The sequence below is a fragment of the Bubalus bubalis genome, chromosome 4, assembly GCF_019923935.1.
Source record: "Bubalus bubalis isolate 160015118507 breed Murrah chromosome 4, NDDB_SH_1, whole genome shotgun sequence".
In the NCBI taxonomy this organism is placed as follows: domain Eukaryota; kingdom Metazoa; phylum Chordata; class Mammalia; order Artiodactyla; family Bovidae; genus Bubalus; species Bubalus bubalis.
Genome location: NC_059160.1, coordinates 21,072,129 through 21,087,435, shown reverse-complemented (window position 1 = coordinate 21,087,435; position 15,307 = coordinate 21,072,129). Strand labels below are relative to the sequence as shown.

General features: G+C 37.5%; 3 protein-coding genes across 3 annotated transcripts; all 3 read left to right on the top strand.

The window, feature by feature from the left end:
* Positions 1–669: 669 nt before the first annotated feature.
* Positions 670–1,599, top strand: LOC102392181 (taste receptor type 2 member 10-like). Its single transcript, XM_045165193.1, has one exon. It carries the CDS (start codon positions 670–672, stop codon positions 1,597–1,599), a length of 930 nt encoding a protein of 309 aa, XP_045021128.1.
* A 3,090-nt stretch (positions 1,600–4,689) lies between these two features.
* TAS2R9 (taste 2 receptor member 9) lies at positions 4,690–13,285 on the top strand. The gene is given in 3 exon segments (XM_045165512.1): positions 4,690–4,708; positions 12,226–12,621; positions 12,624–13,285. Coding segments are annotated over 3 exon segments (1,077 nt in total).
* An 804-nt stretch (positions 13,286–14,089) lies between these two features.
* On the top strand, positions 14,090–14,989 carry TAS2R8 (taste 2 receptor member 8). Its single transcript, XM_025282422.3, has one exon. It carries the CDS (start codon positions 14,090–14,092, stop codon positions 14,987–14,989), a length of 900 nt encoding a protein of 299 aa, XP_025138207.3.
* Positions 14,990–15,307: the final 318 nt, after the last annotated feature.

Here is a 15,307-nt window from a genome sequence, read left to right as displayed (position 1 = left end):
GAAATGCTTGTAATATTCCTTTAAATGTCCATGGGGTCAGTTGTTATACCCTGTTTCACTTCAGGCCCCTTTTTTTCTCAGCATGGCTAAAGGCTAATCATTTTTATTGATCTTCTCAAAGAAGCAGCTTTCATCTCCTCACAGAGATAAATGACTACTAATTTCGTGCTAATTTCATACATGTCTTCTATACACTATTTTTGCTTTATATATCTAAACTGTTTTTATTAACACAAAATAAATAACGGTGTTAATGCTGACACTGAAAAAGGTGAAGTTCAATTTTTCTTTCTATTCTGCTCTGTTTTCTGTAGGCATATGCTTGCCACTCCTACTGTACAATCCAGGGTAACAAATGCAAAATAGTCTCAGGAGGACAAGTAGAATCCATGAAACAGAAACTTTTATTTGCATCTTAACAAATTAAGGAAGGTGTTCAGTCTGGACACACATTCTCTAGACTAGCTAAATTTTATAGACATAACTGGAGGGGTCTCCCTGAAGCTATTTTGGATTCCATCATAAGGCAGTGATGGGGGCACTTGCAATTCGTTATTAATGAAAGAGAAGAAAATCATTCTCGCATTAAGCAGCAATACATGCCTCCCTCATTCTGCAGCAGGTAATTTAAGATTGATGGAACAAAAATAATATTAGGGACTGGCAGATATGCTGAGTGTACTGGAAGGCCTCCTCATTTTTGTAGCAGTTAGTGAGTCAATATTGGGGGTTTTAGGGGATGGATTTATTGGACTTGCATACTTCATTGAATGTGTGAAGAACAAGAAGTTTTCTACTATCAGCTTTTTTCTCATGGGCTTAGCTACTTCCAGAATTTGCCTGATAGGGTTAATAACTACCTATGGATTTGTGAAGATTTTTTCTCCAGAAATGTATTCCTCTGGTTACCTAATTGACTGTATTACTTACTCATGGGCAATTCTGAATCCAACAAGTGTCTTTTTTGCCACCAGCCTCAGCATCTTCTATTTCCTGAAGATAGCCAATTTTTCCCACCACATTTTTCTCTGGTTGAGGAGTGACATCAAAAGGGTTCTTCTCCTTCTGATGGGATACTTGCTTATTTCATGGTTAGTTACTTTTCCACTAACTATGAAGATAATTAGTGATTCTAGAGCAAAGAACAGAAGCGTAGTCTTTTCAGTTGAAGAGTATAAAGGTGAATTCTTTAGAAACCAGATTTTGCTCAATCTTGGAACCCTTACCATCTTCATACTATGCCTGATTACATGTATCTTATTGCTCATTTCCCTTCGGAGGCACAACCAGAGGATGCTACTGAATGCCACAGGATTCAGAGACCCAAACACAGAAGCACATATCAAAGCAATGAAAGTTTTGATATCTTTTATCATCCTTTTTATATTGTATTTTATAGGCATTATCATAGAAATATCATGCACTACTATGTCAGAAAGCAAGCTGTTGTTTATTTTTGGTCTGACCATCACCACCCTGTATCCCTGGGGACACTCATTTATCCTAATTCTAGGAAACAACAAGCTAAAGCAAGTTTTTTTGAGAGTACTGAAGCAATTAAAATGCTGGAAGAAAGAGAAGCTCCTCAGAACTCCTTGACGGGCTTAGGGAGAAATGGATGTTCCTAGAAAACAATCTAGTGAAGAAATTCCTGAAGATCTCTGTCAACTTACACTACTTTCTTGCATTGGTTTTAACTGTGTTATTGAACATCACCAAAATTTTCCATAAAGGTTTTGACTACGTTTCAAGGAATTCCACTCTTCAAGGAGATTTTCATCCCATGCACAAACTGAGTGGTTCAGTCTGACTCCCTCTCTTGCAGTTCCTTCTTTCTACAGCCCCAAACCCCAGAGGCAAAAAAAAAAAACAAAAAACAAAAAACAAAACTACCTGGAGACTGTTCACTGTAAAGATGTTGATGGTGGGAATAAGTCTCTAAAACAAGATTTCTCATTACATTTTACCTGACTTTCCTGAAGCATTGACAATCTTTTATCACAAAATCTTAGGAAAAAAAGCTAAGAGAAAGTTGTGATCAATCTTGACACTTACAACATGGGAGTGAGAAGCAGATACAAAAATGCTTCCCTTGAGTATGCATTTTTGTTTTTTTCCAAGTGTGCATTTTTAATTCTTTAAAAGATTGCTTTTGTTTTTATTATTTGATTCCTAATGTTCTTTTTTTTTTTTTTAACTAATGCATTTTTGATGTAGTAACAGTAATCATGGGGGAAAGAGGGTCAGAACACTGATGAAATGAATCTTTCTATTTTTCAAATCCAGTGATTTTACATGAAGTTAGTCTTGAACTTATTTAAATTAAATTTTCAGTGTGAAATGTTTTAGGCTCTATGGGTAGTACTCCATATGGGTGTACGTGCATGTGCTCAGTTGTGTCTGACTCTTTGTGACGCTGTTAACTGTAACCCACAAGGTTCCTCTGTCCATGGAATTTTCCAGGCGAGAACACTGGAGCGAGTTGCCATTTCCTACTCCAAGGGATCTTCTTCCCAACCCTGGGATCGAACCGGCATCTACTGTGCCTCCTGCACTGGCAAGCAGATTCTTTACCACCAGCGCCACCTGGGAAGCCCTATGGGTAGTGCTACATAATCCCAAATATACACATATACAAGTCTATTGTTAGAAATTCTCAGAACCAAAAAACCTCCATATTCTCCTTTCATTCAGTGTCATGGTTGAGAGATAAGGTCCCCTAATTTTAACCTTTTGCTGAGCATAAATTATTTTCATGTTTGCCCTTTAACAGATTTCTTTTCAAGGGTCCTGGCTTGTGGATAGGCTCCAATCTCGATTCTAGCCTTGTAGAGGCCAAAACTAGTTACCTTATCCTACATACACACAATACTTTAAAACTTTAGCTCTAATTTCAAACAGATTCCAAATGCCCCCAAAGCTCTATTTTCAGTACTTTTTTTTTTTTTTCTCTCAGAATGTGTACTTTCACACCATTTTTGGCATCTGAAGGTTTTTCTTTCACTGACAGGTGGGTCATGAACTTAAAATAATTCTGAAGACTAGTTTTTCCATATTTTTATGTATTCTGGACTGATGGGATTTCTCTAGATGTCTGGTTTGCCAAGTTCTCTTTTCTGTTTCAATTTAATTGCGATAACACTTGCCATATTCTTAAAAATAAAGGTTAGTTGTCCTTTCCTAATTTTATTTCAATTTTTCTTTTTTTGTAAATGAATTACAAAGCTATTTATTTTCTGCCTGTTGGTTTAGGTACATTCCACAGCATTGACAAATGGTTCTTATATTGTCATTCAGCACAGAGTCCTGAGATATTCTTTGTAATTTCCTCTTAATTCAAAGATTATTTAACAGAATATTTTTCAGCTATATGAGCTATGTTAAAGGCAGTTTTTCATATTGATATTTTATTTTATTGAATTTGGGTAAGCAACATATTTACATGATAGTTAGCCTAGGATAAGATTTATTTGGCCTAATACAAGATCTATTTTTGTGAATAGTCATGCTTACTTGGAAGAAGTTTGATGCTGCAAATTTATATGCATTAGATGGAGCCATGTTTATGATATTCATTAGAATATCATTGGCTGAATTAGACGAATTGATCTACTAGATTAGATTCATCTAACTTTCATTAGATGAATCACGTTAATGATACTGTATCTCTATATTCATGTTCATTATGAATCAATCTGAAATAGATTATAAATGTACATTTGCAACGATTAAATTCTTTCATTTATAGCTGCGTTTAACTTGAAACAATGTTGATAGTTATATTTGCTTCCATGTTCTTTAAATTATTATTATTGCTGTTATTAAACTCTGGTAACTCATGCAGGTTTTTACCTTGAATTTTAATTTTTCCATGTTTTTAACATGTTTTTGCATGTTAAAAATCTCTAATTCTTCACTTTAAATTTATATATATATTCACTTCACTTCATATTTATTATGTATTTTCCATTTGTTCGTTTTCAGTATCTATTTTTTCTTTTATTGTGTCCTGTAGAAAACAAATCTCTGATATTCAATGCTTTAATATTAGAATCTGAAAATTATGATCGAGTACACATCTTTACACTTACTGTAATTAAATTCATTAATTTTCTATCTTCTCATTTCTCTTTTTCTATTTCTCATGCTTTCTTATAAATTTCCCCCTCCTTTGCTGTTTACTCAGTTCAATTCAGTAACTCAGTCATGTCCAACTCTTTGTGACCCCACGGACTGCAGCATTCCAGGCTTCCTTGTCCATCACCAACACCTGGAGCTTGCTCAAATTCATGTCCATCGAGTAGGTGATGCCATCTAACCATATCATCATTCGTCATCCACTTCTCCTCCTGCCTTCAATCTTGCCCATCATCAGGGTCTTTTCCAAAAAGTCAGCTCTTTGCATCAGGTGGCCCAAGTATTGGAGTTTCAGCTTCAGCATCAGTCCTTCCAGTGAATATTCAGGACTGATTTCCTTTAGGTTTGACTTGTTTGATCTCCCTGTAGCCCAAGGGACACTCAAGAGTTTTCTCCAACATCACAGTTCAGTTCAATTTGCTCAGTCATGTCCAACTCTTTGCGACCCCAGCACCACAGTTCAAAAGCATCAGTTCTTTGCTACTCAACTTTCTTTATGGCCCAACTCTCATATTCATACATGGCTTCTGGTAAAACCATACCTTTTGTTAGATGGACCTTTGTCGGCAAGGTAATGTCTCTGCTTTTTAATATGCTGTCCAGGTTGGTCATAGCTTTTCTTCTAAGGAGCAAGTGTCTTTTAATTTCATGGCTGCAGTCAGCAGCAGCAGCAGTCACCATCTGCAGTGATTTTGGAGCCCAAGAAAATAAAGTCTCTCACTGTTTCCATTGTTTCCCCATCCATTTGCCATGAAGTGATGGGACTAGATGTCATGATCTTTGTTTTTTGAATGTTGAGTTTTAAGCCAACTTTTTCACTCTCCTTTTTCACTTTCATCAATAGGCGCTTTAGTTCTTCTTCCCTTCTGCCATAAGGGTGGTGTCATCTGCATATCTGAGGTTATTGATATTTCTCCCGGCAATCTTGATTCCAGCTTGTGCTTCACTATTGATAACAAATTTTCATATACTGATTTTAAAAGTATCATTCTCTTTATTTCAAATAAAATAATAAATTTGGCTTGCTATGTCTACTTCTAGTCCTTCCCATGCTGCATGCTCTTATGGTGTGCAGTTCAAATTTATGTATTTATTTAAAATATCTTTTTATTGTAGTAAAATATATATGATGTAACATTTTCCACTTTAACATTTTAAGTGTATAATTCTGTGGTATTGTTACATTTACAGTATTGTACAACCATCACCACTATTTCCAAAACCTCTGTCACCCCAAACAAAAACTCTGTACCCCCTCAGCTGTAACTCTCTATTCTCCCTCTCCCAACTTCCTGGAGCCTCTAATCTACTTTCTGGCTTTATTAATTGATTTATTCTAGATATTTCATACAAGTAAAATCATATAAAATTTGTTCTTTTATGACTGGCTTCTCTCACTCAGCATAATGTTTTCATGTTGTAGCATGTTTTGGATCTTCATTCCTTTTTGTGGCTGGGTAAAATTCCAAAGGTATTCCAAAATACCTTTTGTATTGTGAATATTCTGCAATATGCTAACAAATATTAGCGTACAACTATCTGTGTCCCTATTTTCAGAATATGTCTGAAAGTGGAATTTCTGGGTCATATGGTAATTCCTATATGAAGCTTTCAAAAATATATATATGTATATAGTTGATTTACAATATTGTGTTAACTTCTGTTCAGCAGCAAAGTGACTCACTTATGTGCTGTGCTCAGTTGTTCAGTCTTTTCTGATGCTGCAACTCCATGGACTGTGTAGCCCAACAAGCTCCACAGTCCATGGAATTCTCCAGGCAAGAATACTGGAGTGAGTTGCCATTTCCTCCTCCAGGGGATCTTCCTGACCCATGGATCAAACCTGTGTCTCCTGCATCTCCTATATTGGCAGGCAGATTCTTTACCATTGTGTCACCAATTATATATCTTCTTTTTTATATTGTTTTCCATTATGGTTTATCCCAGGACATTGAATGTGATTCTGTGTGCTATACAGTAGGACACTGCTGTCCATCCATTCCATGTGTAATAGTTTGCATCTACTGACCCTAAACTCTCAGTCCATCTCTGCATCACCCCTCTCCCCATTAGCAACATATTTAACTTTTTCAGGAACCCCCAAACTGTTTTGCCTAGTGGCTGTATCATTTTACATTCTTACATGAATGTATGAGGTTTCAAAGTTCTCCCATTCTCTGCAACATTTGTTATTTTCTAGATTTTTCACTATAAGCATCCTAATGGGTGTGAAGAGATATTCTCATTGTATCAGCATTTCTTCAATGATTAATGCAAAGAAATAGAGGAAAACAATAGAATGGGAAAGACTAGAGATCTCTCCAAGGAAATTAGAGATGCCAAGGGAGCATTTCATGCAAAAATGATCCAGATACCAACAATGGTGATCACTCACCTAGAGCCAGACATCCAAGAGTATAAAGTGAAAGGGCCTTAAAAAGCGTCACTATGAACAAAGCTAGTGGAGGTGAAGAAATTCCAGCTGAGCTATTTCAAATCCTAAAAGATGATGCTGTTAAAGTGCTGCAGTCAATATGCCAGCAAATTTGGAAAACTCAGCAGTGACCACAAGACTGGAAAAGGTCAGTTTTCATTCCAATCCCAAAGAAAAGCAATGCCAGAGAATGTTCAAACTATTGCACAATTGCACTCCTTTCACACGCTAGCAACGTAATGCTCAAAATTCTCCAAGCCAAGCTTCAACAGTACATGAACTGAGAAATTCCAGATGTTCAAGCTGGATTTAGAAAAGGCAGAAGAACCAGAGATCAAATTGGCAACATTCATTGGATCAACAAAAAAGCAAGAGAATTCCAGAAAAACATCTACTTCTGCTTCATTGACTATGCCAAAGCCTTTGACTGTGTGAATCACAACAAACTATGGAAAATTCTTCAAGAGACAGGAATACCAGACCATCTGACCTGCCTCCTGAGAAATATGTATGCAGGTCAAGAAGCAACAGTTAGAACTGGACAAGGAACAACAGACTAGTTCCTAATTGGGAAAGGAGTACGTCAGGGCTTTATATAGTCACCCTGCTTATTTTACTTAATTGAAGAGTACATCATGAGAAATACCAGGCTGCATGAAGCACAAGCTGGAATCATGATTGCCAGGAAAAATATCAATCACCTTAGATACACAGATGACACCCTCCTTATGGCAGAAAGCAAAGAACTAAAGAGCCCCTTGATGAAAGTGAAAGAGGAGAGTGAAAAAGCTGGCTTATATCTCAACATTCAAAAGGCAAAGATCATGGCATCCAGTCCCATCACTTCATGGCAAATAGATAGGGAAACAATGGACTAGTGAGAGACTTTATTTTGGGGGCTCCAAAATCACCACAGCTGGTGACTGCAGCCATGAAATTAAAAGACGCTTGCTCCTTTGAAGAAAAGCAATGACCAACCTAGACAGCATATTAAAAAGCAAGACATTTCTTTGCCAACAAAGGTCCATCTAGTCAAAGCTATGGTTTTGCATGGATGTGAGAGTTGGACTATAAAGAAAACTGAGCACTGAAGAAGTGATGCTTTTGCATTATGGTACTGGAGAAGAATCTTGAGAGTCCCTTGGACCTCAAGGAGATCAAACAAGTCAATTTTAAAGAAAATCAGTCCTGAATATTCATTGGAAGGACTAATGCTGAAGCTGAAGCTCCAATACTTTGGCCACCTGATATGAAGAATTGACTCCTTGGAAAAGACTCTGATGCTGGGAAAGATCAAAGGAAGGAGGAGAAGGGTATGACAGAGAGTGAGATGGTTCAATGGCATCACCGACTCAATGGACATGAGTTTGAACAATCTCTGGGAGTTTGTGATGGAGGGGGCGGACTGGCGTGCTGCAGTCAGTGGGGTCACAAAGAGTCAGTTAAAAAGGAGTGACTGAACTGACTGACTGACATTACCATATGAAAAACAGGTAGTGGGAATTTGCTATATGATGCAGGGAGCTCAGTTCAGTGTTCTGTGACAACCTAGGCGGGTAGGATGGGGTGGGAGGTGGGAGGAAGGTTCAAGAGGGAGAAGACATATATATATACCTATGGCTGACTCATGTTGATGTATGGCAGAAACCAACACAACATTGTAAAGCAATTATCCTCCAGTTAAATAATTTTAGTTTTTTAAAATAAAATGGCCTATGGAGACTTTCCTGATGATCTAGTGGTTAAGACTCCACACTTTCAATTCATGGGGTGAGGGTTCAGTCCCTGGTCAGGGAGCTAAGATTCCATAGGCCTCTCGGTCAAAAAAATAAAACATAAAACAGAAGTAATATTTTAACAAATTCAATAAAGACCTTTTAAAAATTTAAAGAAATAAAAAATATCTATGAATGTATGTGGACACCAAATATTTATATTTTTAGTAGTTTTTAACAGAAGTCTAGATTCCTTCTGGTTTGAATGCAAGTACAGTCACAGAAACATTAGCAGTACTTTTAGTTTTTTACCTTCAGAAACGACAAATCATTATTGTGACAGTGATGTCATTATTAGATCAGTAAATTACTAAGTCACATTAAAATATAAATGCATATATTTGAATCTATCTGGATTCCTTTGAAATTCATGTTTTTATTTTATTTGTTTAAAAACATTATTCTGAGGAAATCATAGCCTTCACCAGACTCCCAAAGTTGTCCAGTAAAACAAAAATTGACTCCAAATTCACTACTTACAAAACAGAAAGAGACTCACAGACTTAGAGAACCAAATTATGGCTGCTGAGCAAAAGGATGGAGGGGCGGGATAGTTAGGGAATTTGGGACATGCATGTGCGTGTTAGTCGCTCAGTCATGTCTGACATTCTGTGATTCCATGGACTCCAGCTCTCCAGGTTCCTCTGTCCATGGAATTCTCCAAGAGTACTGGAGTTGGTTGCCATTTCCTCCTCCAGGGAATCTTCCTGAGCAAGAGAGTGAACCTGAGTCTCCTGCATTGTGGGCAGATTTTTTACTGTCTGGACTACCAGGGAAGCCCAGATGGACATGTACACACTGGTATATTTAAAATGGGTAACCAACAAGGACCTACTGTATCACACATGGAACTCTGCTCAATGTTATATGGCAGCCTGGATGGGAGGAAAGCTGGCGGGGTGCGGGCGGGGTGTGGATACATGTATACGTATGGCTAAGCCCCTTTGCTGTTCACCTGAATCTATTACAACATTGTTAATCGGCTATACGCCAATACAAAATAAAAAGATTTTTAAAAAAAGACTCCAAGTTCAAGCAAATAGATAAAATGAGCTGTTAGAAAAATTGATGAGAATATTTTTGCTGATGATTTGCCTGAATTTCAGTGAATATAGTGAGGAGTTTGGAATTGGGTGGAGGATAAAGTCAGCAACTATTCAAAAAATGAGTTCTTGAAATGTGACTAGTAGGGCAGCATCCTCTTCTTGCCTTATAAATGTAGAGAGCTTAATGGGCTTCCCTGATGGCTCAGATGGGAAAGAATCTGCCTGCAATGCAGGAGACCTGGCTTCAATCCCTGGCTTGGGAAGATCCTCTGGAGAAGGGAATGACTACCCACTCCAATTATTCTTTTGGAATAATTTTTAAAACTTGAGTGGAATAGGTAGGAACATAGATCTTAACTAATAACAAACTTTAGAAGAGAAGAAAACATAAACATACTAACTTGAATAAAGGAATAAGTGGACATTGTCCAAAAGTAACAATTAAAAAATAGCTGTAGGCTCAGATGAGAAACAAATTCTACCAAACTTTTGAAGAGGAGATAACTTCATCTGAGCCATTCTAGATTATATAAAAGGAAAAAAGAACTTAAAAAAATTTTTGTGAAGCAAGTTTTATGTTGCTACCGGAACCTGTCTGAAAACTAGAAAACTAGTTTAATCCTGCTTCTTCACTTTGGGCTATGAATATCAATATAAAAATCATCATAGAATACAGAAATAGCCAACATTTCCTGAATATAATGGTATACCAAGACTAGCAGATTTATATCAGGAATGTAAGAATAAGCCAATCTTAGGAAATCTGTCCAAATAATTGACTAGATTTATTAATTTAAAGAAAAAAAAAACATTTCCATAAGCTTGGAAAAGATATTTCACTCATTCTTAATCACAACACCCAATAAAATAGGAATCCAATGATATGTAATTAACATATTATTAATGGAGATTTGGTAAATTTCATCATCCCCAAATGATGATGGAGCTAACGTTGGCAATTCTCCTGAGCATGAATTATTTTGTCCATATATTATGCTGTTAGAGCAAGAAATTTGGAGGATTCCATCTGGACTTTTCACCATTTAGCTCTAAGTCCATACATATGAGTGGCTTCCCTGGTGGCTCAGATGGTAAAGAATCTGCCTGCAAGGCAGGAGATTCTGGTCAATCCCTGGGTCAGGAAAATCCCCTGGAGAAGGGAATGGCTTGCCTGGAGAATCCCATGGACAGAGGAGCCTAGAGAGCTGCAGTCCAAGGGGTCCCAAAGAGTCAGACACAACTGAGCAGCTGACACTCGCTTTCACCATACATATGAAGAACAATGTGGGGATTTTTCTAGTTTTCATGGATTTTATTCCAATTATACATTTCAGTTCAGTTCAGTCGCTCAGTCTTGTCCGACTCCTTGTGACCCCATGAACTGCAGCACACCAGGCCTCCCTGTCCATCACCAACTGCTGGAGTCTACCCAAACCCATGTCCATTGAGTCAGTGATGCCATCCAACCATCTCATCCTCTGTCATCCCCTTCTCCTTCCCTCAATCTTTCCCAGCAAGTCTTTTCAAATGAGTCAGCTCTTCGCATCAGGTGGCCAAAGTATTGGAGTTTCAGTTTCAACATCAGTCCTTCCAATGAACACCCAGGACTGATCTCCTTTAGGATGGACTGGTTGGATCTCCTTGCAGTTCAAGGGACTCTCAAGAGTCTTCTCCAATACCACAGTTCAAAAGCATCAATTCTTCAGCGCTTAGCTTTCTTTATAGTTCAAATCTCACATCCATACATGCCTACTGGAAAAACCATAGCCTTGACTAGATGGACTTTTGTTGAAAAAGTAATGTATCTGCTTTTTAATATGCTGTCTAAGTTGGTCATAACTTTCCTTCCAAGGAGTAAGCATCTTTTAATTTCATGGCTGCAGTAATCACTGAATAAGCCCATGAGAACTACTTGTCCTATTATAGTTCAATACTTGTCCAATGTAAGCCTCTGTTTTTTATTGATGTTTGGTGTCCTCAAGAATTAGTGTCAATTCAGGTTTCATATCCATTAACACCTCAAAGTTCTGAGTATTTTTCGGAATCATTCTAGTAAATGGCACCAAGGAAAGTCTTGAGAAGATCTGTAATGTAACCGTGTGGCAGTGCTGCAGGGCCACGAAAGGGCTCTGGATCTGTAAAATGGTTTAGGACTGGAAAACAGATAAAATTTGTGTCTTTCCCCTGTGGCAACTATAGTCGGTTTTTTGGCCCAGCAGATGCATAATTTCTCCTGCTGTAAAGATCAAGTAGGGTTTTCATTGGCTACCTCTCTCTCATTCCTAAAGATGTCATGATCAATTAGTCTGAAATTATTGCTGTTAATTGTCTGCACTTTAAATTCACAATTATTTTTAAGCTCCGAAACCTGCATTTGTAGAAAATAGGCCACAGTTTTAGGGCAACTCTTCAAGTTATTAGAGATGGTAATGATGCCACATATCTAAATTAAAGCTTAGCCATATTTTCCAAGTAATTGATTCTTTTTTTTTTTTTTTTGAAGTCCCTGGCCAACAACATAGATTGATGAATCTAAAACACACAGAGTTTAAAATGAGAAAGATGGTGCACATACCAGAAATCAGATCCATTCCTATTTGCATTTTAGAGCTTTTCAATCATCACTACACATGAAAGGAATTATTGGTCTTGGTCAGTGAAGTCTTTGGGCAGTTCTAACTCAGAGCAGAACAGGCCATCTTCTCAACCTGATCACATCTGATATAGAAGGCAGATAAAAGATAACTGCAGCATGCCCTAAGTGGCAGACATATATATCATTCTTTACTGGACAGCTGAAAGTCAGTCATCATCAGTAGATAATCTAAATCAGAATGCTCTGCTGATATACCAGGTACAATGGAGGCAATATATATGCTCTTGATTACTGGCGAGTGGATGATGGGAATTTGGGGAAATGAATTCATTGTACCGGTAAACTGCAGTGGCTGGTTCAAAAAGAGAGCTATCTCCTTGACTGACGTCATCCTGGTCAGCCTGGCCACCTCCAGAATCTGTTTTTTGTGTGTTATATATATGGATGGTTTTATTATGGTACTCTTTCCAGATACATATAGGCATGGTGAGATGATGAACATTTTGGATATTTTCTGGACAACTTGCAATCATTCAACTGTCTGGTTTACTTTGTGTCTCAGTATCTTCTATGTACTTAAGATAGCCAGTATATCCCACCCAGTTTTCCTCTGGCTGAAGCTGAAGATGAACAGGGTATCCTTGGGATTCTTCCGATGTCCTTTCTCATCTCCTCGATTATTAGTGCTTTACTGAATAATGATTCATTTTATGACTTCAGAATCAATAATGAAGCAAACATTACTTAGGAATTCAAAGTAAGTAAAATCCCAACTGCTTTCAAATAGATTATCCTGAACCTGGAGGCTATGGTTCCCTTTATTCTTTGCCTGGTCTCATTTGTCCTTTTATTTTTCTCCTTACTTCGACACACCAAGCAGATGAAACTTCATGACACAGGGTCTAGAGACCCTAGCATAGAGGCCCACATGAGGGCCATAAAGACAATAGTCATCTTTCTGGCTCTTTTCATTATGTACTATGTAGTTTTTCTCATTGTAACATCTCGCTTTCTGAATCCTCATGGAAAATTGGAGTTGATGTTTGGTGGCCTAACAGCTGTCATTTTCCCAATGAGCCATTCGTTCATCCTGCTAATGGGAAGCAGCAAGCTGAGGGAGGCTTTTCTGAAGGTGCGGGGGATTGTGAAGGGTTTCCACAAAAGAAAGAAGCAGAAAGAAATCAACAAAAGAGTCTCTCCCTTCTCTCAGTTGTTTGCATTCCATTTTTATTATGTGCCATTGGAAATCATTCATATCTACCATTATTCTAAATACTTCTTCTCGTTTCTGTCTTGAATAATTTTGAATCTAATGTTATAATGGAGCCAGATGTGTTTCTTTATCTTCACAGGAAAAATGAATCTAAACCTCGCATTCACACTTCATATCATTGCCTAAATGTAAACATGTTCTACTTTCTGCCTCTTACTGGTAAAGGCCTTGAACTCAATAATAAACTCAATAAGAAGAATTTCAAGTGCACAGGCTGTGGGGAAGAGAGTTTAAAACACATCAGCCCTTCCTATAAAATCAATCATGCAAACTAGTTTTGTATTATGACTAATTTGTATCCGATTGCACTGTTTCCAAAACTAAAATCCATTTTCACAAGGAGACTTGACTTGTGAGAAATTTATAATCTATGGTGATGAAAATGAAGTTTCATTTACACATTTTGACTTTTATTAAATGAGTGTTTATGTTTGCTTTTTTGTGCCTCCCTATTTGAAATTCAGCTTGATCCATCCAAATATGCAGAACTTAATAGCAAGAAGGCTATTGCAAATTCATGAAATATAATCTCTTAATTTGCATGAGATCAATTTCAACAAAACATTTCAGTTATCACTCAGTCAGGGGTGATAATTATAATTTACCCAGGCTACAACTCTGGTCATGCTGTTTGCAACAATCAGTTGGCTTATTCTTCATAAATGTAGAGGCAATTCTGTTTCAGAGGAGAGCTGGGCACTTCTGGAGGATATCAAAGTCAAAATAATGGCAAAGGAAAAAAATCATTCTTCGATTTGAAGAATGTATTTGTCATGCTCTGCTGGTCATCTTGCAGTAATATTTGAGATTAGGGTGTTCTCTCCCAACATGTTCAGTATAGAAGACCACATCTTTCTGACCATAACGACTGCAGAATCCATCATAGGAATGTTTGTGAATGGATACATTGGACTAGTAATATGTGTTGATTGGATTAAGAAGAAAAAGATCTCCACAGCTGACTACATCCTCACCAGTTTAGCTCCCTCCAGAATGTATTTGCTTTGTGTAATGACACTCAACGGCACCATACTGGCACTCTACCCAGGTGTTTATGAAAATGAGAAAATAAAGGTAGTTCTTAGTATCTTCTGGACATTCGCCAACTACTTAAGTATGTGGTTTGCCACCTGCCTCAATGTCTTCTGTCTCTTCGAGATAGCCAATTTCTCCCACCGACTTTTTATCTGGCTAAAGTGGAGAATCGAGAGGATGGTTCACTGGAGCCTACTGGGGTCCCTGGCCATTTCCATGTTGATCAGCCTTATACAAGCAATGTTAACAAATTCTGATTATGATTTTCTTAAAATTGCAAAACATAAAAGAAATGTCACTGAATTGTTCCATGTGAGTAAAATTCAATACTTCGACCCATTGACACTGTTTAACCTGTTTGCTATTATTCCATTTACTGTGTCATTGATCTCATTTTTCTTTTTAATTACATCCCTGTGGAGATACAGTAAACAAATGAAATCCAGTGTTACAGGCTCCAGAGACTCCAGCACAGAGGTCCACGTGGAGGCCAGGAAAACAGTGACCTCATTTCTTTTCTTCCTTTTTGTATACTACCTGGCCTGTCTTTTGGCAACATTTAGCGACTTTATGAAAGAAAGCAAGTTAGCTATGATGTCTGGAGAGATTATAGCAATTCTTTATCCCTTAGGTCACTCACTGTTTTTAACTGTTGGAAATAACAAGCTAGGCTGGCATCTGTCAGGACGCTGAGATGTGGGAAAACAGCCTGCATGATGTAAAATCTTGATTTTATAAAAGGACTTTAATAGCAAACCTTATTTTCTAATAAAAAACTCACTTTTCTTATAGGTCCATTCTCATTGTTTTCCAGCTTTTCTGTTTATTTTGGGTACACAGCTTTGAGGAGTAGTGAGACCCATTAGCACACTAATGGATATATATTTTGTGTCTTTACATCACAGACATTCTCATCTTCACATTCCCTTTCCTAAAAGAATTTCAGAGCTCACACATCTGATTTTGTCTCTTCACTGCCAGTATTGGGCTTGTAATGCCTACTTAAATTCC

Excerpts from the sequence above, each read along its gene's own strand:
- LOC102392181 (XM_045165193.1), top strand. The coding sequence starts at position 670 with ATGCTGAGTGTACTGGAAGGCCTCCTCATTTTTGTAGCAGTTAGTGAG.
- TAS2R8 (XM_025282422.3), top strand. The coding sequence starts at position 14,090 with ATGTTCAGTATAGAAGACCACATCTTTCTGACCATAACGACTGCAGAA.